Source organism: Balaenoptera musculus, chromosome 19 (assembly GCF_009873245.2).
Source record: "Balaenoptera musculus isolate JJ_BM4_2016_0621 chromosome 19, mBalMus1.pri.v3, whole genome shotgun sequence".
Taxonomy (NCBI): domain Eukaryota; kingdom Metazoa; phylum Chordata; class Mammalia; order Artiodactyla; family Balaenopteridae; genus Balaenoptera; species Balaenoptera musculus.
The window spans coordinates 42,021,460-42,047,019 of record NC_045803.1 but is presented as its reverse complement, the minus strand read 5'-3'; the positions used below and the strand labels follow the sequence as shown (position 1 = coordinate 42,047,019).

The window sequence follows — 25,560 nt, the reverse complement described above, 5'->3', positions numbered from 1 at the left end:
GGCAGCCCTTGGACGCAACAAATAGAGAAGGGAACCTGAGCCTTTTAACCTGGAAACAGAAAGTAGTGGACTAGGAAGCAGGAGGGTGGTCACCTCCAAAGTCCCCAGGAACAGTAAGACCTCACAGCCCACAAGAGAGGCAAAGACAGTACCAAACAGGGAAGAACTTACACAAGCCTGGCCACAGCAAGAGCTCGCTCTGCATCTGAAGTCCCCTGGGAACACAAGAGGCTATATCAACCACTGCCCTGATACAGGTCCATATGCATAGACAAACACGCTCAGGCACGCCATGCACACACACAGACACACACACACATCAGCAAGTGAAGTCCAGCTGGCATTCTCTCAAACAGCTAGCCCACGGGACTAGCTCACTGTTGGAGGCCAAAAGTGGACCTGGAAGGCTGAGAAAATGTCATCAATGCTGTGAATACTTTCAAACATACAAAAAAGTTGGAAAAATTTTATAGTGAACATTCATACAGCCACCACTTAGATTCTACAATTAACATTTTGCTATATTTGCTTTATCATAAGGCTACTCATTGTTATCAATTTTTTACAAACCTAAACATCATTCAGGAAGTATTTCTGAAAAAATACCGAGAAATGCCCAAAGCGAGAGAAGAGAACTAGAGAATCACTACAATCCTAACACAAATCTTAACTACTCTTCAAGAAACTTAATTTCTTTTTATGGGAAATATATACAGATTACACAAAACAAAGACCATGATCTGAACAACCAATGCTAGGGAATAAAAATATATAAGTCATGCCAAATAGCCAATCCCTACAATGAAGGAAATTAAATTTGAGACTGGAGGCACGTAACAGACTGCTAATAGCTTGATCTCCATAAACCATCTCCAACAGTGTAATCGCTCATGAGCAGATCTCTGAAAACCGTTTAAAGCAGGGTCTTCAGGAAGACTGAAGACCACTGTGCAATGGAGCCCAGGCAGGTAACACTGGTCCGGCACAAGGCACGAGACGGGAAATTTGCTCTGTCCCGGGATATGGTACCATCTGGAAGACGACCCTGCTCTGCTCTCTTTCGCAGGTGCGGAAGACTACTCGGTCGTCGGGAGCGACAAAGTCGACTGTGCTGAGCACCTCTGCAAGAAAAGAAAAACATACAGGGCCACTCAGTGAAGAAGCAGGTTCAATCTCGCCTAACCCCTGGAAGAAAACACAACAAAAGTATCACCTTGAAGGGAAAAATGGGATGCTAGAAGTACACTATACTTGAAAGAAATCAGGGTATACGTGGGAGACTTCTGAGGTGCTGATGATGGTCTATTCCCTGACCTAAGGATGGTGAGTTACATGGTCCCTCGCTTTACAGTTATTTACTAAACCGTGTGCTTGTGTTTTATGCACTTTCTCTGCATGGTGTTTACATTTTGCACTTTTTTTTTTGAGAAAAAGATTTTTTAATGAATTATTCATTGCTTTGGGTTCCTTCTTTCTGCAATGTTTACTTTATTATGGAACCCTCAAAATAACACAAGATACAATATATTGTGAATATCTTTCTCATATATAATTGGGTTTTTTCCCACATTTCCTTCAGTCTATAAACCCAGAAATGACCTTTTTTAGAAGAAATTTTTCTGCTCAGCTAGAAGTGACCTCATGAATCTTTGGAATCATCTGTACTTTACATTTCTTTAAAAAACTTTTATTGGAGTATAGTTGGTTTACAATGTTGTTAGTTTCTGCTGTACAGCAAAGTAAATCAGTTATACATATACATATATCCACTCTTTTTTTAGATTCTTTTCCCATATAGGTCACTACAGAGTACTGAGTAGAGTTTCCTGTGCTATACAGTAGGTCCTTATTAGTTATCTATTGTATATACAGTAGTGTGTCTACGTCAATTCCAATCTCCCAATTTATCCCTCCCCCACCCCTTTCCCCCCTGGTAACCATAAGTCTGTTTTCTACATCTGTGACTCTATTTCTGTTTGGTAAATAAGTTCATTTGTATCATTTTTTTAGATTCCACATATAAGTGATATCATATGATATCATATAAGTGATAACATATGATATTTGTCTTTCTCTGTCTGACTTACTTCACTTAGTATGATAATCTCTTGGCCCACCCATGTTGCTGCAAATGACATTTTGCAATGTTTTTAACGTTGAAAAAAAAGATGTACAAAGATAAGAGGAACCTTATCTTTGCTTCAGATTTTGCCCAAATTTTCCCAGAAGATGTCACTCTGAAGTTCAGCAAAGTTGCTGTTCTTAATTACTTATCTATCATGTGCTAGGTACTGTGAGTGGAGATTTACCATATTACAGTCAATCCTCATTATTTGCAGTTGTGTATTTGCAAATTTGCCTGCTTGCTAAATTTATTTGTAACCCCCAAATCAACACTTGTGGTGTTTTCGTGGTCATTCACAGACTGCAAAAAATTTCTGTCACCAATGCACACATTCCCAGCTGAGGTCAAACAAGGCAACATTCTGCCTTCTTGTTTCAGCTCTCATCCTGCAAACAAGTGTCTTTATGGTGGTATATTTAATGCCACTTTTTTTTTTTGGCATTTTTGTGCTTTTTGTTGGTGATCTCAATGTTTAAAATGGCCCCAATCATACTGCTGAAGTGCTATCTAGTGTTCCTAAGCATAAGAAAGCTGTGGTGTGCCTTATGGAGAAAATAAATGTGTTAGACAAGCTTTATTCAGGCATGAAATCATAGTGCTGTTGACCGTGAGTTCGATGTTAATGAATTAACAGTATATGTTAAATAATGTGTCTTTAAACAGAAAGACACATAAAACAAGGTTATATATTGATCTGAAATACATAATGAAAGAGCGCGACCAGAGGCTTACAGGAACCTAACTCTGTATTTCCCCTAGGAGCAATGGTTCCGTATTCGCTAATTTGGTGGTCTTAGCAACTTTATAGAACATAACTATTGCAAACAACAAGAATCTCTCATGCTCTTCATAATGAAGTTCTACAATAGGTACTAACATTATTAGCTTTCAAAGATGACTACCACATGGAAGGGTCCAATGTGGCAGATGGGAGAATATGCCTATCTCAAAGGCTATTCTGAGAAATAAATGGGATCTTTAATGCACGTAAAGCACTTCCATAAAGGGAAGCTGTTATTATCATCCCAGCAACAAACAGATTAGATGGTTAAAAAGGTGGGGTAAAGGCAGTGACATGTTGGGAGAGGTAATCGAAGTGATCACCAACAGCAGAGACTTCTCATGACTGGCAGTAAGCAGTCTGAGAGAAGAACGACAAAAACTTAGTGTGTTTATACTATGCTTTTCTGTTTAACATCAAAATACTGAAACCCCTGTTAAAGCACTGGCGAAATCAATTCTGACACAGTCATCTATAGGTATTGACATGGGAAAATGTCCTAATAGAAAAGTAAGTGGCAGGGACTTCCAGGGCAGTCCAATGGTTGGGACTCTGCGCTTCCACTGCAGGGGGCATGGGTTCAATCCCTGGTCGGGGAACTAGGATCCCGTGTACCACGCAGTGTGGCCAAAAAAAAAGAAAAGAAAAGTAAGTGGCAAAACGTGTATCATGATCCCAAGTGTGTGTGTGTATAGGGGAGACAGTATATATAAACATGTCATATTTTTATACACACACTTTACGAAATGTGTAAAAAGTACATGTTAATTCTCCTTGTGATTACTCTTCAAGTATGGGATTATGGGGGATTTTCATTTTTTAGGTTATATACATCTATAACATTGAATTTTTCAAAACCAAAGAAAATATAAATCTAAAACAATTAAAATTGTTTGACAAAAATTGACAAAAGTTCTAGTGAACTTATATTAAGATTTCACAAGCATGTATACTTTTCAAAAACCTCAAACAATACTACAACTCTCATCAAAGCAGAATCAGCCTCATCAATAAAGTATAAGCAAAACCACAACTCAGCACAACCACTTCCATTTGCAAAGGTCTTACATGTCCCTTATCTTATTTGATCCTCACTCCAACCCTGTAATTTAAGTAAAGCAGGGATTATGATTTTCCTTTTACAGCTAAAGAAACTGAGGCAGAGAGGTCAAGTGACTTGCCCAAGGTCACAGTTAGTGAGTGGCAGAGCCAGGATCAGTGCCGAAGCCATCCTGACCCCAAAGGTCCCTCCTGTACTATGAAACCTGGTGATTTATATGCCAGCAAGCCTGTGGGTAGAAGGCATTCTCAGCCTGTTTCACATCTGGCTATTTGTCATGGTCTCTGGAGAGCAGTGACTATTCTCAAGAGAGCATGTGGGGACTTCCCTGGTGGCGCAGTGGTTAAGAATCCGCCTGCCAATGCAGGGGACATGGGTTCGCGCCCTGGTCCGGGAAGATCCCACATGCCGCAGAGCAACTAAGCCCGTGTGCCACAACTACTGAGCCCACGTGCTGCAACTACTGAAGCTGGTGTGCCTAGAGCCTGTGCTCTGCAACAAGAGAAGCCACTGCAATGAGAAGCCTGCACGCTGCAACAAAGAGTAGCCCCCACTTGCTGCAACTAGAGAAAGCCCACGCGCAGCAATGAAGACCCAATGCAGCCAAAAATTAATTAATTAATTAATTTTTAAAAAATTGGCTTATAATCAATGTATCTTTTAAAAAAAGAGAGCATGTGATCCACAAAATTACACAGGCAAGGAGCACCCTGGAGGACACTGACACCCAGGCAAGGTCAGTGGTAGCACAGTTTGGGCATGACCGGGCATACGCACAATCCTGGGACCACAGCTGCACTCACCATTGACAACTCTCTTGCACTGAAGCATCTTGAGGTCAATCAGCTCCTGCAGAGGAATCAGAGGGCACATGTCAGTCCTGGACACATAGGTCCTGGACATAGTGGGGAAGACCTTCATCACACACCTGATGGGGGCCGCTTGGCCTGTCACCCTACTACCAACATCAAATCATGGCTTTGGGGACACATAGTGCTGTCCTCCCCAACCAAGCATGGCAAGCAGGGGCCTAAGTGAGCTCCCCTCCATCAGCTGCTCTTCCCAGGGACCTTGCAGAGTCTTGGGCCTAGAAGGGTTGAGCCACTCGGGGAATCAGAGATCAGACAATAGCCTAGGATGTGGACACCTGGACTTTTCTCACCTACTAGTCTCAGCTCCAGTCCATCCCCTCAAAGAACCTCCCACCTCATCCATATGCAAACGGCAAGGTGAAGGGCTCCCAGGAAATGTCCAAGGACAAAAGTGGGGCCAGTGAACAGAAGCACTGGGAGGAAGATTTGAGATTGACACAGGAAAGAAAAGTCTAAAAGCCCTATTCAACCTGGGTCACACTCTGTGGAAATGAAAGGGGTGAGCTCCTCAGCTCTGGAGGTATTCAAAGACTAAGGAAAGAAAGGAAAAAGGGAGTTCTTCAAAACCAGGATCATAAAAAACGAAAGGAAATTCAAGTCTCCTAAAGGGTTGACATTCTCTACCTCTTGGTGGGAGACAAGGCTGCTCTGCTTTGTTCAGTGATCGTTTCAATAGATGTGGAAGACAGACCTGAAGAGCCAGGAACCTGTCACACTGCCCAGAAGCTCCTGCCCAGGGGTTCTGGGAGAGCAGAAGAAGATAGAAAGAAACTCTCAGCCCTGGAACTCATCCCCATACTGACTCCCTATAAGCCTCAGCAAGTCACAACCACAGCCGGGTGAGCACAATGGCCTTTGCTCCCTCATGGGAGCATTTAGGGCTAAAGTGGCCAAAGGTGTCCTATGGCATCCATGGGGCTCCCCCCAGCATATCCACCATCCAGGTTAATACATGCTTTATGGGCCTTCCCTGGTGGCGCAGTGGTTAAGACTCCAAGCTCCCAATGCAGGGGGCCCGGCAAGCCACAACTAAGGAGCCCGCCTGCCACAACTAAGACCTGGCGCGACCAAATAAATAAATAAATAATATATATTTTTAAAAAGAATTTTAAAAAAAACATGCTCTAGGTGTTTCTGTGGCTATTCTCTCTATGCTGCATCCAGGTCATCAAGTATCTGATGCTCACCAGGCCCGACCACACTAATCACCACCACCAAGCAGTATGGATGCACAGTTGGCATCCAAGCCCCAAGAATCAGTGTGATGTCCCAAGAGACGGACAGACCCCAACACAGACCCCCTGTAGGCAGTGATCCTGGTTGCAGGGGCAGGCAAGAAGGCAGGTGGACAAGTGGGCAGCACTGAGTGGCCTGTGCTTATAAAAAGAAGGTTTGCAGCCAGGCTGAGCTTCGGCTAAGAACAAGCAGGGGAAAGTGAGGCAAAACCTTGCTGGGCCCCCACTCCTGCCAGCAGTAACTTGTCCTCCTCGGGATTCCTCAAACCCCCTGCCCAGTCTACCTTCACAGCCTGACCACTTCCTCTTTGTATGCTAGTTACAGATGCACCTGTCGTACCTTTACCATTAGACAACAAACGCCCTGAGGAAGGTTCTCGGTTCACACAAAGGTGGGCTTTGAGGACGCTGACCAGGTCCTCCTCAGGGCCCCAAGAGGAGGAGTTGAGGCAAAATGGCCCTTGAATGGTCTTATTTTCTTTTCTGTCTCCCCACTACACCGAAAGAGCCTTTGGGACCTGAACACAGTCTCATTCATCTTTGCATCACTAGCACCTAGCACGTTGCTAGTGCTCACTGAACATCTGCTGGAGCCACTTCAATGCCTTACATGCAAGCAGATGCTCACCTGGTTGTTAAGTGGAGAAATTAATTTAAATTGTCATCAATAAAACCACACGTGTGCCTGCTCACCCACACACCAACACTATTGTTTACCAATTTTATTCATTTTAGTTAGCTCTTTGGTTATAGAGTAGAACCTCATAGGTTTTCTTTCACTGCATTTCCTTAACTGGTGAAAACAAACATTGTTTTTCCACGTGGTAGAGTGTATCATCCGTGCATCTTCCTACCAAACTGCCTTTTACATCTATACAAGTTGTGCAGAAAAAAAACTATGCTTTGTCAAATTGGATGTTATTTTTCTGTCTCAATTATCACAAATATTTTTCCTTTATCAATATCACTTCCTCAATTTTTATCATACATATCATTTTATTTCTATAGAAGAGACAACTCCAATTTTGCCACAAACAATGCCTTCTAGTTCCCAAATCTATCTCCATCACAGTTAAGAATATAATTTTAGGGCTTCCCTGGTGGCACAGCGGTTACGAATCCACCTGCCAATGCAGGAGACGTGGGTTTGAGCACTGATCCAGGAAGATCCCACATGCCGCGGAGCAACTAAGCCTGTGTGCCACAACTACTGAGCCTGCGCTCTAGAGCCCACGAGCCACAACTACTGAGCCATGTGCCACAACTACTGCAGCCCACGTGCCTAGAGCCCATGCTCCGCAACAAGAGAAGCCACAGCAATAACCCCATGCACCACAATGAAGAGTAGCCCCCGCTCGCCACAACTAGAGAAAAGCCCGTGTGCAGCAACGAAGACCCAATGCAGCCAAAAATAAATTAAATAAATAAATAAATAAATTTATTTAAGAAAAAGAATATAATTTTGATTGGTTTTTGTCTTCTTTTTAAAACTAATTTGCTTTTTAACTTATCTGAAAATTAAGGCCCTTTCTAAGTCACTTTTTATTCATATGGCTACCCAATGTTTGAACAGCATTTAATTTTAAAGTGCCTTATTATATATGGGCTTATTCTTCCTTCTCTGTCACATGTTATGTTCCTATCACATCCTGCTACCTTCATCTCCTCCATTCCACTTGGCTTGCTTTCTCTATCTGAGCTGATCTTGCTTATCACCAGTGTCTCTCCATGCTACCTTTCCATCCCCATCTCTGGCCTATCTTCATAGTCTTTTAACCTCCAGTTTGGTTAAAGAATCTTTGGTATATCTCTTGTTTTCAGAAACACAAATAAACTCAGATTGACAAACTGTGTGATTGCCCGCTCAAAAAAAAAAAAAAAAAAATCACTGCCAAAATGAATAATGGGAGTTCCAGAAGGAGAGAAGGGATAGAATAAATATTTGAAGAAATAATGGCAGAAAAATTCCCAAATTTGATGAAAAACATTAATCTACACATCCAAGAAGCTCAACAAACTCCAAGTAGAATAAACTTAAAAGAGATCCACACCTAGACACATCACAATCAAACAGCTGAAAATCAAAGACAAAGAGATAATCTTGAAAGCAGCAAGAGAGAAGTGACTTACCATGTACAAGGGATTCTCAATAAGACTAACAACTGATTTTTCATGAGAAACAATGACAGCCAGAAACCAAGGAGGTGAAAGACTTGTACACTAAAAACTATAAAATATTGTTTAAAGAAATTAAAGGAGATTTAAATAAATGAAAAGATATATCTGGACTTCCCTGGTGGTCCAGTGGTTAAGACTCCACGCTCCCAATGCAGGGGGCCTCGGTTCGATCCCTAGTCAGGGAACTAGATCCCACATGCTACAACTAAAGATCCCGCATGCCGCAACGAAGATCCCCTGTGCCGCAACTAAGAGCCGGCACAGCCAACTACATAAATAAATAAATATTTTTTAAAAAAAGACATATCATGTTCAACGACTGGAAGATTTAATATTGTTAAGATAGCAATATTCCCCAAACTGATCTGTAGATTCAACACAAACACCATCAGAATCCTAGCTGCCATTTTTGCAGAAATTGACAAGATGATCCTAAAATTCATATGGAACCTAGGATAGACAAAACAATCTTGAAATAGAAGAATAAGTTGGAGGATTCACACTTCCTAATCTCAAAACCCACTAGCAAACTATAATAATCAAGATGTATGGTACTGGCATAAGGATAGACACACAGACCAATGGAATAGATTTGAGAGTCCAGATACAAACCAAAACATCTATGACCAACTGATTTTTGACAAGAGTATCAAGACAATTTATTGGGGAAAGAACTGTCTTTTTAACAGGTGCTGGGAGAACTGGATATCCACATGCAAGAAAATGAATTTTGATCCCTACCTCATAACGTACACAAAAATTAACTCAAAATGCATCCAAGACCTAAGTGTAAGAGCCAAAACTATAAAATTCATAGAAGAAAACCTAAGTATAAATCTTTGTGGCCTTAGATTAAGCAATAGTTTCTTAGAGATGATACCAAAAGCACAAACAACAAAGGAAAAAATTAGGTAAATTGTACTTCATTAAAATTAAAAAGTTTTGTGCATCAAAGGATACTATCAATAAATTGAATCAGGGACTTCCCTGGTGGCGCAGTGGTTGAGAATCCACCTGCCAACAAAGGGGACATGAGTTCAATCCCTGGTCCGGGAAGATCCCACATGCCACGGAACTGCTGAGCCCGCGGCGCCACAACTGCTGAAGCCCATGCACCTAGAGCCCATGCTCCACAACAAGAGAAGCTGCCGCAGTGGGAGGCCCACACACTGCAACGAACCACCAATGCAGCCAAAAAAAAAAAAAAACACGAAGTGAATCAACTATACTTAAATAAAATTTAAGGAAATAAAAATAGGGCTTCCCTGGTGGCGCAGTGGTTGAGAATCTGCCTGCCAACGTAGGGGACACGGGTTCGAGCCCTGGTCTGGGAGGATCCCACATGCCGCGGAGCAACTAGGCCCATGAGCCACAACTACTGAGCCTGCGCGTCTGGAGCCTGTGTTCCGCAACAAGAGAAGCCGAGATAGTGAGAGGCACGCGCACCGCGATGAAGAGTGGCCCCCGCTTGCCGCGACTAGAGAAAGCCCTCGCACAGAGGCGATAGACCCAACACAGCCAAAAACAAATAAATAAATAAATAAAAATTTTAAAAAAATAAAAAAATTAAAAAAATAAAAAATAAAATAAAAATAGGGCTTCCCTGGTGGCACAGTGGTTGAGAATCTGCCTGCCAATGCAGGGGACACAGATTCGAGCCCTGGTCTGGGAAGATCCCACATGCCGTGGAGCAACTGGGCCCATGAGCCACAACTACTGAGCCTGCGCGTCTGGAGCCTGGGCTCCGCAACAAGAGAGGCCGCGATAGTGAGAGGCCCGCGCACCGCGATGAAGAGTGGTCCCTGCTCGCCGCAACTAGAGAAAGCCCTCGCACAGAAACGAAGACCCAACACAGCCAAAAATAAATAAATAAATAAATTTATTTAAAAAAATAAAAATAAAAATAAAGTCTTTTAAAAAAATAATAAAGTGGAAAAGACAATCCACAGAATGGGAGAAAATATTTGCAAATCATTTATCTGATAAAGGTCTAGTATCCCGAATATATAAAGAACTCTTACAACTCTTAGAATAAAAAGACAAATAACTCAATTTAAAAATGGGCATAGCATAAAAAGAAACGAAGTTGAGTTATCTGTAGTGAGGTGTATGGACCTAGAGTCTGTCATACAGAGTGAAGTCAGAGAGAGAAAAACAAATACCGTGTGCTAACACATATATATGGAATCTAAAAAAACAAAGGTCTGATGAACCTAGGGGCAGGACAGGAATAAAGACGCAGACATAGAGAATGGACTTGAGGACACAGGGAGGGGGAAGGGTAAGCTGGGAAGAAGTGAGAGAGTAGCATTGACATATATATACACTACCAAATGTAAAATAGATAGCTAGTGGGAAGCAGCTGCATAGCACAGGGAGATCAGCTCAGTGCTTTGTGACCACCTAGAGGGGTGGGATAGGGAGGGTGGGAGGGAGGTGCAAGAGGGAGGGGATATGGGGATATATGTATACATGTAGCTGATTCACTTTGTTATACGGCAGAAACTAACACACCATTGTAAAGCAATTATACTCCAATAAAGATGTTTAAAAATAAATAAATTAAAATGGGCATAGGATATGAACAGACATTTCTCCAAAGAAGATATATAAATGGACAATAAACATAAGAAAAGATGCTCAACATCATTATTCATTAGGAAATGCAAATCAAAACCACAATGAGGGGAATTCCCTGGCAGTCCAATGGTTAGGACTCCACGTTCTCACTGCCAAGGGCCTGGGTTCAATCCCTGGTGCAGTCAAAAAATAAAAAAAAAAAAAAATGAAACCTATCTTTAAAAAAAAAAACAACACAGTGAGATACCATTTCAGAGCTACTAGGATGGCTATAATCAAAAAGACCGTAAGGGACTTCCTTGGCGGTCCAGTGGTTAAGACTCCGAGCTTCCACTGCAGGGGGCACAGGTTCGATCCCTGGTTGGAGAACTAAAGCTCCCACATGTCGCACGGCACAGCCAAAAAAAAAAAAAGGTTCTCTGTTTCTTTAAAAAAAAAAAAGACAATAAGTGTTGGCAAGGATATGGAGAAATTGGAAATTTCATACACCACTAATGATAATGCAAAATGGTACAGCTGCTTTGGAAAACAGTCAGGCAGTCCCTCAAATGTTTAAACATAGAGTTACCATATGATCCAGCAATTCCATTCTTAGGTATATACCCAAGAGAAATGAAAACATGTCCACACAAAAACATGTACACACATGTTCATAGCAGCATGGTTCATAATAGCCAAAAGGTAGAAATAATCCAAATGTCTATCAATTGATGAACCAATAAACAAATTGTGGTATAAACATACAATTGACTATTAATCAGTCATTAAAAGGAATGAAGTGCTGATACATGCAATGATATGCAATGCAAAGAAACCAGACACAAAAGGCCATATATCACATGATTCCATTTATATGAAATGTCCCAAACTGGCAAAGCTATAGAGACAGAAGGTAGACTAGTGGTTTCCAGGGACTGGGGGAGGAAGAAATTGGGGAGTGATTGCTAATGGATATAAGGTTTCTTTTTGGTGTGATGAAAATGTTCAAAAATTGATTGCAGGGTGGATACACAATTTCATAAATACACCAAAAGCCAATGAATTGTACACCTTAAATTGTTGATTTATATGGTATGTGAACCATATCTCAAAAAAGATGTTAAAAAATGCTTAGAGGAACAATTTTGGGTCAATTGGCAAAACTAGAATATGGAGGATAGATCAGAAAAAAGTATCAGTATGAAATTTACTGAAGATGATGGCTGTATAACAATTGTATAGAAGAATGACTTTATTCTTAGAAAATATCAATGAAGTATTTGAGAAGTAAAATATCATAGTGTATGAAACTTACTCTCAAATAGTTAAGGAGAAAATACATATATTAAAGAGAGAGCTCAAATTATAAAACAAATCAAGCAAAATGTTGACAGTAGGTCAGTCTGGGTAAAGGGTATATGGATGTTCTTTGTCCATTCCTGCAACTTTTTCCATAAATAATTTTTTTTCTAAGTTTTAAAAAATTACCCATTCTGGGCAAAGACTTGAATAGAAACTTCTTCAAAGATGATATACTGTATGCTAACACATATATATGGAATCTAAAAAAAAAAAACATTGTTATGAAGAATCTAGGGAAAGGACAGGAATAAAGACGCAGACATAGAGAATGGACTTTAGGACACGGGGAGGGGGAAGGGTAAGCTGGGACGAAGTGAGAGAGTGGCATGGACTTATATACACCACCAAATGTAAAATAGATAGCTAGTGGGAAGCAGCATAGCACAGGGAGATCAGCTCGGTGCTTTGTGACCACCTAGAGGGGTGGGATAGGGAGGTTGGGAGGGAGACACAAGAGGAAGGAGATATGGGGATATATGTATACATATAGCTGATTCACTGTGTTATACAGCAGAAACTAACACACCATTGTAAAGCAATTATACTCCAATAAAGATGTTAAAAATATATATATATACTGATGGCCGAGAAGCATATAAAAACATGCTCAACATCACTAATCATCAGAGAAATGCAAATCAAAACCACAATGAGCTATCACCTCATACCCATTAGCATGCCTACTATCAAAAAAAAAAGAGAAAATAGCAAGTGTTGGCAAAGATTTTAGAAACTGTGGACTGCTGGTGGGATTGTAAAATGGCGCAAAAGACAGGGAAAACAGTATGGAAGTTCCTCAAAAAATGAAAAATAAAACTACCACATGATCCAGCAAATCCTACTTCTGGGTATATATATATGTCCCAAAGAATTGAAAGCTGGATCTCAAAGGAGTATCTGCACACCTACATTCACAACACTATTCAAAATAGCCAAGAGATAGAAGCAAACCAAATGTCCATCGACAGATGAATGGATAAGCAAAAGATGGTATACATATTACATAATATAATATTATTCAGACTAAAAATGGAAAGAAATCCTGTTACATAGTACAACATGGATGAACCTTGAGGATATTATGCTAAGTGAAATAAGCCAGTCACAAAAAGACAAATATTGCATATTTCCACTTACATAAGGTAGCTGAAGTATTCAAATTCATAGAAACAGAAAGTAGAATGGTGGTTATCAGGGGCTGTGGGGAGGGGAGTTGTTGTTTAATGGGCATAGAGTTTCAGTTTTGCAAGATGAAAAGGTTCTGGAGATCTGTTTCACAACTACTGAACAGTACACTGAAAAACAGTTAAGATGGTAAAATTTATGTTATGTGTTTTTTACCACACAAAAAAATTTAAGTACCCATTTTGGTAATCAAAGTTTCTTAAGAATATTGCCTTCTCCCTTCATCCTGCCTATTAAAAGGTAGGTGTTCTCTCATGTCTGGGCCACTGGAGTCCTGTTGTTTTTGGTTTTTGGTTTTTATTTAATTTTTATTTGAGTGTAGTTGATTTACAATATTGTGTTAGTTTCTGCTGTACAGCAAAGTGAATCAGTTATACATATACATATATCCACTATTTTTTAGATTCTTTTCACATATAGGTCATTACAGAGTATTGAGTAGAGTTCCCTGTGCTATACAGTAGGTTCTTATTAGTTATCTATTTTATATATAGTAGTGTGTATATGTCAATCCCAATCTCCCAATTTATCCCCCTCTCTTTCCCCCAGGTAACCATAAATTTGTTTTCTACATCTGTGACTCTATTTCTGTTTTGTAAATAAGTTCATTTGTACCATTTTTTTAGATTCCACATATAAGTGATATCATATGATATTTGTCTTTCTCCGTCTGATTTACTTCACTCAGTATGACAATCCATGGTCCGTCCATCCATTGTTCTTATAAAAAGGAATAGGGGGGCTTCCCTGGTGGCGCAGTGGTTAAGAATCCACCTGCCAGTGCAGGGGACACGGGTTCAAGCCCTGGTCCAGGAAGATCCCACGTGCCACGGAGCAAATAAGCCCGTGCGCCACAACTACTAAGCCTGCGCTCCAGAACCCACAAGCCACAACTACTGAAGCCCGCACGCCTAGAGCCCGTGCTCCGCAACAAGAGAAGCCACCACAATGAGAAGCCCGCGCACCGCAACTAAGAGTAGCCCCCGCTCGCCACGACTAGAGAAAACCCGCACGCAGCAACAAAGACCCAACGCAGCCAAAAATAAAACAAATAAAATAAATAAATTTTTTTAAAAAAGGAATAGTTAAGTGACATCTGATGAACCCCTAGAAAACTCCGTCAATAGGGCAGACCTTGGTGGGGAATCAGACTACTGCTCCCTTAACCTTTGCTGAGCTGGTTCATCCTTTCTTCACCTCCAACTGCTGAGGGTTCTGCAGGCCTTTTAAGGAGGTGCCTGTATGCCTGGTATGCCCTAGGTCCTACACTAGGTCCTGAGAGGTGGATGGTGTGGTTTGACGATCTAACCCGCAGATGGGTCACCTCAGGTGAACACAGTAAGATCATCTACACAGCTGGCCTGAAGAGCAACTCTGGATCCACCAGGGGGCACCAGGCACCATGCTGTACCTTTCCCAGTACTCAGGGCCCAGTTCCCAGAGACCTACTCACCACAGGCAGGGGCCAGTCGGCCTGCCCGCCGGCCTCTGCTCCACAGCAGCTAGGTCTGGGTAAAGGGCCTAGGCCTCCTCTGGCAGAGGTCCCTTAATTTGTTCATAAGCCATATTGACTCTCCCAGAGCAAGCGCTCATCAAACATACAAAGGGTTTTAATCAGTATTTACTCTGCTCCAAACTCAAGCAGAGCCCTGGAAGAATGGATTAGTCACAATCATGAGGAAAACCAAGCTTTGACCAATGAGGAGAGTCACATTCTGAAGTCACCACATAAATCCTGGGACCATGACTTCCCAAGTGCTTGAAAACAACCCTAAGAATTCTCAACAAAGCAGCTGATGAAGCATCCAGAATCTGCGGGTCAGCTCTCTTTCTCACTACCCAGCTTCCGTGACCTCATCACAGACTGATTCCCCCAGGGCTATAAACACATAGTGGCTGTCTAGAGCAGACACCGTGCTGTCATACACTCACTCACTTCCATCCTGGTGATTCACCCACATTATTTCCAAGTGAATACAACTCCACCCTCTGGGGTCCCAGAAAAATGCTGCTCGCACAGGAAAAGTGAAGGCCAAGGAGGCTGAATATGTCAATGTAGGCACTACTGCCTTTTCCTCAATTTTAGCAACCCTCAGAATCTTGCCCCAGAATAAGTTTGAGCCCAGGTGAGCTGGTGCTTTAAAGGCCTGAAGCCCTTACCACCACTTGGTCTAACAGAAGAAACCAGCAGGATGGCCACCGCAGAGACATAAATGAATCTGAAAATAAAGGGTTAGCACTCAATGGACCCACTCTTACTTTTCGTGACAGCACAAGATTAGGGAGAGTAGGGACATGAAGGGTCATCAGAGTAAGCAAACAATTGATGGAGACAGTATGCGAAGCACAGGTAGAGAGGAGAGGGACACTATACATCCCGGGCCTTGAAGCAACCATGGGGGGGCTACAGCTGGACAGAGATGGAGTTAGGGCAGCAGGGAAGAAGCAGGGGGCTTCATCCTTGAGTCTGAGTCACCCCACAGGACCCTACTGGTAAACACGGACTAAGTGGATGAAGAGCTAGCATGCGCCCTCTGTCCTGGGGTGGAGGAGAATCACAAGTAATGAAAGGTAAGAGCTGTTCTCTGGGATTTCATCTTTTTGGCTCCCCAGACCTCAGAATCTGAGTCCCTGATTCTTCATAGTTCCTCCTCCCAATCCCCCTCCAAATCCAAGAGGTTTTTTCTGGAGGCCAAGGAGAGTGCTGGCCAGGAAAGGCTATACCTAACCCATGGCTGACCACCCTGGGGCCAGAGTGTAGGCTCAAGGGTTGAGTGGCCAGATGAATATGCTCAGCGCACTACCACATTCCCCTGGGACTGGCCCCTGGGAACAGGCTCCTTCCTGCCGTAGGCACTTTCTGGCAGCCTGGAAGCTTTATGGATGTACACTAACAGCCCAGCTCACATGTTTGGGGCCTCCTCACCTCTATTTGGACAAACCACTTAAAAGTCAGGTCTTGGGTCTCTGTGACCCTGAACTCTGGAAGATCCCTTTCTGACTTCCACCTTTGGACAACACATACTCCCTCCTTCCCATTTCACCTTGTCAGCACCCTAGATGCCTCTGCCCCTGCCCTGCTATAGATACTGGCATGCCAATCCCTGCCATGGGCATCCCCCTGCCAGGCTTCTTAAGCTCTCCTTCCTACAAAGCTGCAAACCAGTATCACTGTGCACACCTGCCTGCCAGGCACATCTCCCAGTGCCCATTCCCCATGGGAATGGACCAAAACACCTTCACTTCCTTTCCTCAGGTCCCTAGCCCACACTTGCCACCCTCATTTCCAACAGAAGACTGGCTTCCTACATCTTGTAAAACAATTCTCTCAGGCAAAACCCCTCAGTTTCCCTCCCTTTCATCATCTTCGCCCTCTCCTCCTTGCTCTATCTCAGAGGAAGGCAGGTCCTACCACCTCGTCAAGAATCCTGTCCCCTCCAAGACCTGGCCCTACAAATCCCCCTAATGCCCCAAATCTTCAGGCCTCCCCTCATTGTTAAGTCCTTCTTCCTACGCTACAAACAAGCAAGTTTCCAACAAACAACTCCATTCACTCATCTTCCTTCACCTCCAGCTATACACTTCCTCCCTTCACCTCTTGAATTTCTGGGGGGTAGTCAGCAGCCTTATTTCTACTTCCTCATTTTGCTGCTTACTCCTCAATCCATTAACCCCTCAAGTGTTCACATCTATGTGCCACAGCTGTCCCCTAATCAGGTAATTTTCTTTTTTAAAATTTATTTATTTATTTATTATTTTATTTATTTATTTTGGCTGCGCTGGGTCTTAGCTGCGGCACACAGGATCTTCGTCGCAGCATGCGGGCTTCTTAGTTGAGGCATGTAGACTCTTAGTTGCGGCATGCCTGCGGGATCTAGTTCCCTGACCAGGGATCAAACCCAGGCCCCCTGCATTGGGAGTGCAGAGTCTTATCCACTGGACCACCAGCGAAGTCCCTACACCAGTGTCTTTCTTTTCAATTAAACTTTTTTTCTTTTTTTTTTTAATATTTATTTATTTATTTTGGCTGCGCCGGGTCTCATTTGCGGCATGCGGGATCTTCGTTTTGGTGTGTTTAGTTGCAGCATGCGGTATGTTTAGCTGCGGCATGCAGGCTCTTAGTTGTGGCATGCGGGCTTCTTAGTTCAGCATGCAAACTCTTAGTTGCGGCATGCATGTGGGATCTAGTTCCCCGACCAGGGATTGAACCCAGGCCCCCTGCATTGGGAGCGCAGAGTCTTAACCACTGGACTACCAGGGAAGACCCTACACCAGTGGCTTTCTTTTCAATTAAACTTTTTATTTTGAGATAATTAGAGGTTCACATGCAATTGTAAGAATGTGAGATTCTATGTACCCATTGCCCAATTTCTCCTCATGGTAACATCTTGCAAAACCGTAGTACAATATCGCAACCAGGATGTTGACACAGAATAGTTCCACCACCACAAGGATTCCTTGTGTTTCCCTTTTATAGCCACAGTCCTCACCCCACCGCAGGTGGCTCTTAAAGATGGAAATATCAGAAGCACTGGGGTGGTTTCTTTAACGTCTCACACCCGCTAGAGGGACATATCAGGATTGGGGATTGCGGGGGAAGCTGCCCAGATAATTCTGACACATGCCCAACTGAGAACCACTGCTCACCGTCCCTATCCAGTATCAGCTACTCCTGTAACTCTATTTTTCCTAGAAGATGCTTTCTGAACCTGGGTCTGAAGTCTTAATATTCTCCACAGCAGCCGGCCAGTAGCTGGTCCACTAGCTACTGCCACCAGAAAATCCTATGGTTCCCAAAACCAACCCCATCCAGCTTTCCTGGCCTGAATCTGGTCCTTTTCCTCCTCTTCCTGATCTTGAGTTCACTCATTCATGTACTGAATGTGTATTAACTCCTATGGGGGCCACAGCAGTGACCTGACACGATGCTCATCTAGCCACCTGGCCCAGGTGTCCCACAATGCCTCCGTGCTGCCCAGGCTCCTGGTCCTCAGCAGGGCTCACAGGACTCCTGCGTGTTTGTCTTCTGCTGCCTTCAGTGGGCACCTGTGAAGGGAGAGCCCATCCTGCCTCCTCTAACTCCTGACCACTCCCACCCACAGATGGGGAGGCTGCACCTGTGGAAGAGCTCTCCGGGAAGATCACGAGCCCCTTACCTCACAGTACACAATGTCCGCTCCATAGTCCAGGGCCAGCAGCCGCATTGGGAGAGTCCCTACCCGAACCATAGGGGCTAAGATGAGTTTGTTGTGGTAACACAGAGAGAGGCTGTTCACAATCATTCCTGAAGAAAGAGAGTCAGAAATTCAAATGGAGAAAATCTCTTCTGTTATCCAGAGCAGGCTTTCCTTCTTCTTTCCAACACAGAGTATTTGGTTTTCCTTTTCTCTTATCATAAAACAATGCATGCTCATTTATGTATCCAACAAATATTTATTAAGTGTCTACTCTGTACCAGTCACTGTCCTAGTCTTTGGGGATACATTAGAGAAGAAAACAGACAAAGATTCCTGCTCTGGTAGAGCTTTCATTCCATTGGGGAAAAAGGCAAAAACAATAAGCATAGTAAATAAATTACATAGTATGTTGGAAAATTGATAGTGCTATAGAGTAAAAAAGAGCAGGGAGAAAGGAGATTGAAAACACTGCGGATGGGTTAAAAATTTTTTCCGGTTTCATTCAGATAAAATTGACATATGATACTGCATTAGTTTAAGGTGTACAACATAAAGATTTCACATATGTATATATCACCAAATGATTACCACAATAAGTTTAGAGAATATCTATCACCTCACATAATTTTTTTCTTATCATGAGAACCTTTAAGATCTACTCTCTTAGCAACTTTCAGGATAAAACACAGTATTACTGGGACTTCCGTGGTGGCGCAGTGGTTAAGAATCCACCTGCCAGTGCAGGTGACACGGGTTCAATCCCTAGTCTGGAAAGATCCCACATGCCGCGGAGCAACTAAGCCCATGCGCCACAACTACTGAGCCTGCGATCTAGAGCCCGCGAGCCACAACTACTGAGCCCACGTGCCGCAACTACTGAAGCCCACGCGCCTAGAGCCGGTGCTCCGCAACAAGAGAAGCCACCACAATGAGAAGCCTGCGCGCCGCAACGAAGAGGAGCCCCCGCTCACCGCAACTAGAGAAAGCCCACGTGCAGCAACGAAGACCCAACACAGCCAAAAATAAACAAATAAATACATAAATAAAATTTAAAAAGAAAAAAGATACAATACAGTATTGTTAACCATAGTTGCCATGCTGTACATTACATCCCAGAATGTATTTGTCTTGTAACTAGAAGTTTGTATCCTCTGACCACCTTCACCCATTTCCCCCCCACCTCATCCCCATAGGTTAAAATTTTAAATAGAGAAGCCCAGATAAGCTTCAATGAGAAGATGACATCTGAGCAGAGATTTGAGTTAGCCAAGTTGGTATCTAGTGGAAGAGTGCACAGGAGAGGAAAGGGCCAGTGCAAAGACCCTGGGGCAGGAGCTTGTCTGGTGTGTTAGAAGAACAGTAAGGAGGCCACTGTGGTTGCGGCACAGAAAGGAGAAGAGAGTAATGGAAGTCAGATACACAATGGATGGAGAGCAGTAAGCAGATAGGACACAGTGGTCAGACCCCAAATGGCCCTGTAGGACGCTCTGCGGGCTTTGTTAGCTCTCCACGATAGGAGCCAGTGAAGGGTTTTAAGGAGAGGAGTGGCATGACTGATCACATTCCCCATGATCACGGTGACTGCTGTATGAAAAACAGACTATAGGGGCCACGGTAGACACAGGCAGATCAGTTAGAACGCTCTTCAGTCACCGATGTCAGAGATGATGGTGGCTCAGGATGGAGAGATAGTAGGGGAGGTGGTGAGAAGTGGTCACATTCTAAAAATATTTTGAAGGTAGAGCAACAGGAGTAAAACGAAGAAAATCAAAATCCCATGTCCCAGAGATAACTGTTAATTTATTTATTCTAAGCAAACATGGTCCCCTCTAAAAACTACAAAGCTTGCCAAGGATGCTCTTCTCAGAGGTACTAACTTTTTACTCCTCAGCCTACTCCGGCCTGGCCTCCCCCTCTGCCACTCTCCCCAAACTGCTCTGATTAAAGTCACCAATTACCTCGAAGTTGCTCAATCTACGAGACACTGACCTGTCCTCAATCTTGTTTTGCTAGCAGCACATGGCATGGTTGAGCCTCCTCTCTTCCTTGGTCTCTCTCCTCCCTGGGTTCGTCGACCGCACACTCTCCCAGTTTTCCTCTCTACCCCTGCTTTTCAGTCTCTTTTGCTGGTTTCACCTCCTCCCCTCACATGTTGAGGTTGCTCCTTCGTCGTGGGCCCTCTTCCCTTCTAATTTCACACATCCTCCCTCACAAATTTATTCACTCCCATGGTTTAAAATATTGGCCATGATCATCTCCAAAGGCATCCCAACCTCACACCAACTGCTCAAAACACAGCCCCACTCGGATGTCTTAAGGGCATCTTCTACTCAACATGTAGAAAACAAAGCCTTGATCTTCCCTCCTAAGCCTTGTCCTCTGTCTCCAATTATTTATTCAACAGACGCTTACGGAGCCCCTAAGATATGCCAAGCACTGGTAGGCACTAGAGATAAAATGATGAGGCAGGAGGGAAAGGTTCAATAGAATGGAGGGTTATAGAAAGGGAACTTACAAATATGTGTGAAATTAAAACTGTGTATGGTGAAGGAGCAGTTACGTAAGGCTGTGGGAGTCTATGTCAGCAGGGAAGAGACTGATGGCGGTTGAGGAGGGCCTCCCTTAAGAAATAATCTCTGGGGACTTCCCTGGTGGCGCAGTGGTTCAGAATCCACCTGCCAGCACTGTTTACAATAGCCAGGACATGGACGCAACCTAAGTGTCCATCGACAGACAAATAGATAAAGAAGATGTGGCACATATATACAATGGAATATTACTCAGCCATAAAAAGAAACGAAACTGAGTTATCTGTAGTGAGGTGGATAGACCTAGAGTCTGTCATACAGAGTGAAGTAAGTCAGAAGGAGAAAAACAAATACCGCATGCTAACACATATATATGGAATCTAAAAAAATAAAATGGTTCTGATGAACCTAGGGGCAGGGCAGGAATAAAGACGCAGACGTGGAGAATGGACTTGAGGACATGGGGGAGGGGGAAGCGTAAGCTGGGACGAAGTAAGAGAGTAGCACTGACACATATACAATACAAAATGTAAAATAGATAGCTAGTGGGAAGCAGCTGCATAGCACAGGGAGATCAGCTCAGTGCCTTGCGACCACCTAGAGGGGTGGGATCAGGAGGGTGGGAGGGAGACGCAAGAGGGAGGGGATATGGGGATATACGTATGCATATAGCTGATTCACTTTGTTATACAGCAGAAACTAACACACCATTGTAAAGCAATTATACTCCAATAAAGATGTTAAAAACAAAAAACAAAAAAAGAATCCGCCTGCCAATGCAGGGGACACGGGTTTGCTCCCTGGTCCCGGAAGATCCCACATGCCGCGGAGCAACTAAACCCGCGAGCCACCACTACTGAGCCCGTGCTCCGCGACAAGAGAAGCCACTGCAGTGAGAAGCCGGTGCACCGCAACGAAGAGTAGTCCCTGCTCGCCGCAACTACAGAAAGCCCACGCGTGGCAACGAAGACCCAACGCAACCAAAAATAAATAAATTAATTAATTGATCAATTAATTAAAACTTATATTAAAAAAAGAAAGAAAAGAAAGAAAAAATCTGGGCTTCCCTGGTGGCGCAGTGGTTGAGAATCTGGCTGTTAATGCAGGGGACACGGGTTCGAGCCCTGGTCTGGGAAGATCCCACATGCCACGGAGCAGCTGGGCCCGTGAGCCACAACTACTGAGCCTGCGCGTCTGGAGCCTGTGCCCCGCAACGGGAGGGGCCGCGATAGTGAAAGGCCCGCGCACCGCGATGAAGAGCGGTCCCCGCACCGCGATGAAGAGTGGCCCCCGCTTGCCGCAACTAGAGAAAGCCCTCGCACGAACCGAAGACCCAACACAGCCCAAAATAAATAATAAATAAATAAATAAAGTAGCTATAAAATTAAAAAAAAAAAAAAAAGAACTATGGTCTCTTGCAGCAAAATTTGGATTTAAAAAAAAAAAAGAGAAAGAAAGAAAAAATCTCTGCTGGGAATTCCCCGGCGGTCCAGTGGTTAGGACCCTGTGCCTCCAGTTCAGGGGGCCTGGGTTCAATCCCTGGTTGGGGAACAAAGATCCTGCAAGCTGGCATCGCAGCCCAAATAAAATAAAATTTAATAAAATAAAAAAAGAAAGAATCTCTGATTCAAGGTCTAAAGGGTGAGAAGGTATTTATCAGGCCAATATGTGGGGAGAAAATTTTTCCCATTTCAGTAAGTAGCACCTCCATTTACCCAATTACACATCCTTAATCCACAATCCCCACATCCAATTCATCACTAACTCCTATTCACCTCCAAGCCATCACTAACCTTCCAAATATGACTCTAACCTGCCTGCTTTACTCCATCTCCAAGGCCACCACTGTGCACAAAGCCAGTCTCCTAATGAGTCTCCCCAAATCTACTCCTGCCCCCTCCTATCCGTTCTCTTACAATAGCCAGCATGGTGTCTGAAAAAGGCATCTCTGCTAACACCACTTCTCTGTTTATACCCTGCAATGGCTTCCCACCAAGTTTAGGACAAATCCCAAACAGATGATGGACTGGAGGTTGAAAGACAAGAAGGAGGTAGGGTGTTAGGTTAGAAAGAGGGATAAAGAGTCTAGGCAAACAGCGAAAAGGGATGAAAAGAAAATGATCAGCACTTGTACAACAGTCCTGATGCAGGCAGGAAAATGCAGGAATAGTGAAGGAATACCAACAGCCACTTTTTACTTCTGCAATGCCTTTGCAATTCCCAAAGTGCTTCATTTATAACTGTGATTCTCAAATCTAGCTGTACATTAGAATCATCTGGAGAGATTTTAAAAACTACCAATGGCCAGGCCTCACCCCAAGCCAATTAAATCAGAATATACAGTTCACTAGGGCAGGAATTTTGTCTGTTTTGTCCACTGTCCATATGAAAAGTACCTGGCACATACATGGTGCTCAGAAAATATTTACTGAATGAATAAATGAATGAAGGAATGTACCACTATCACCTGAGATCCAAGGAAGAATTCTTTTCAAAACTTAGGGAGTAACCAGGCAACGTCAGTTACCATGGCAGCCCTGGGAAAAACATTACCAAGTGACACTAACACTCCCAGGAGCCTACATTTGTTTCCACAATAAGTAAACCTTTCTCATTTCTAAAGTACTATACTGTGAAATATGCATCTCAGTAATGACTAGAGGTTACTCAATGTCTGCTGTGAGCAGGAGGAAAAGGGAAGGGCCTTACACAGTATCTAAAGCAATGACAAGAAGAAACTAGGGGCCATGGGCAGAGACAGACAGGCTCAGACAGGCTCCAATCCCTATGACATTCTGAGGTGATCACATTGTAAGGGCTCGAGCATGAGAAAGCAGCCACTAACCAGCTACCCTGTCTCAAATATTTGGAGAAAGTCAATGCAAATACATACCTATGTATTATTCTTTTCTGATAATTCTTTCAATGTATCCCTTCTGGCTTTGTGCAAAGCGATTCTTTGTTTTGTACCTGAAAAATGAGTGGCACATGTAAATGTATGAAACATGTCAGAGCAGACATCCAAGGAGCTCTTCAGCTAACGAACGAGGAGCTCCGAGATCTGGGAAAGAATCGTAAAAGCAGTGTAGGATCACAATATCTTAGAGCAGCCTTTATATCAACTCCCCTCTATCATATCACCAATCAGTGGTCATCAGCCTATACATGAACTCTGCAGTGACAGAAAACCCAGCACTTTCTAGACAGATCTAGGCATTTCTAGTTGCTACAGCAGTCTATATCAAATTCAGAATCTGACTCCCTGTCACGCATCAGTCCCAGTCTGCCTTCTGGAATGGTACACCCCATGGCACACCTCATCTCTTTTCCATCTGGCACATTTCCCAAACACATGAGGACAGTTTTGTTCTTCCTAAAGTTCTCTTCTCCCACATCACCCTCCTAAATCACTCCCTCGTGTGTTTATGACTTTCAGGAGCCCCCAAGGTTTTCTCATCCCAAGGACATGACAAGCAATGGCATCAGTGTGGCTGCTACAGATTCTGGGAAAGGGGCAGGGCCACACAAGAGTCTGGCAAATGTGACTGACTACCTGAAGTGAGAGTACATGTGACAACCTCAGCCTCTCTTCAGTCCTCAGCCTCTATCCAAGGTTTCTCCATAGCACACTATTGACATTATGGGCCAGATAATTCTTTTGGGGTGGTGGGGAGGGCTGTCCTGTGCCTTGTACGATATGTAGTAGCATCCTGGCCTCTACCCCCTAGATGCCTGCAGCACACACACCCCCGGATGTGACAAAGAAAAATGTCTCCAGCCATTGTCAAACGTCCTGGGGGAAGGGTGAGGGCAAAATCACCCTCACTCAAGAGCCACTGCTCTATCCAATGACTCTGTTCACCCGTGAGTACTCAAAACTCTCTCCTCTGCTGGCTTAACAGGTAACTCTCCAGAAAGTCTATCGTGTATCAAAATGCTATTTGAAATTTAATAGTATTTATCTCTATAACGGTATCTGATGAAAGTAAAACTCTTTCTCCAGATGTTAAGAACCTCCCAGGTGGTTAATCCACATTTACCTTATCTCCTACCCCAGGCACTGGAAATTACAGAAATGATCTGACACCCATTTTCGGGATCCGTTCAAGAAGTACCAGTAGTGTAAGGCTTTTTGGCAACCTGAACAACTGAATTCAAGTAAAATATCCTGCCTGACCATGGCTTTGTGAGACAAGCCACAAACCTGTAGCAGGACCCTCCTCGCTGCTATTTACGGAATTGAGGTATCTGACTGGAAAGCCGGTGGAGGTGAACTAGCCAAGAAAGCAGTGGGTTCAGGATGAGAAGTTGGAAACGGTGACAAGGGAGGGGAGAATGAACCTCAGCTGAAAAGAAAGGGGAAAAGTACCAAGAGATGAGTTCTCCTGACTGAAGAGAAGATACGCTGAAGGCCATCAGCTTGCCCTCGGGGCCCTCAGCTCTCTGGGGAGCTCTAAGGGAAGGGTGAGCCTGGATCTACGACTCCGGACTTCTGGTC

The 25,560-nt window shown here is 43.6% G+C and overlaps 1 protein-coding gene across 5 annotated transcripts in view; it reads right to left on the bottom strand.

Annotated features, from left to right (window-relative positions):
- DUS2 (dihydrouridine synthase 2) overlaps positions 1–25,560 on the bottom strand; it is a 45,140-nt gene that overhangs the window by 19,128 nt on the left and 452 nt on the right. For 2 of the 5 annotated variants that reach the window (XM_036833168.1, XM_036833166.1), the window contains 5 exons: positions 23,956–24,032; positions 18,514–18,641; positions 4,770–4,815; positions 1,030–1,121; positions 172–215 (listed from right to left, as the gene is read on the bottom strand). In XM_036833168.1, coding sequence (XP_036689063.1) covers positions 172–215; positions 1,030–1,121; positions 4,770–4,815; positions 18,514–18,639 — 308 coding nt within the window. In that variant the 5' untranslated portion in view covers positions 18,640–18,641; positions 23,956–24,032. The remainder of the gene's footprint in view (positions 1–171; positions 216–1,029; positions 1,122–4,769; positions 4,816–18,513; positions 18,642–23,955; positions 24,033–25,560) is intronic. The other 3 variants (XM_036833169.1, XM_036833170.1, XM_036833167.1) reach the window with 2 other exon arrangements.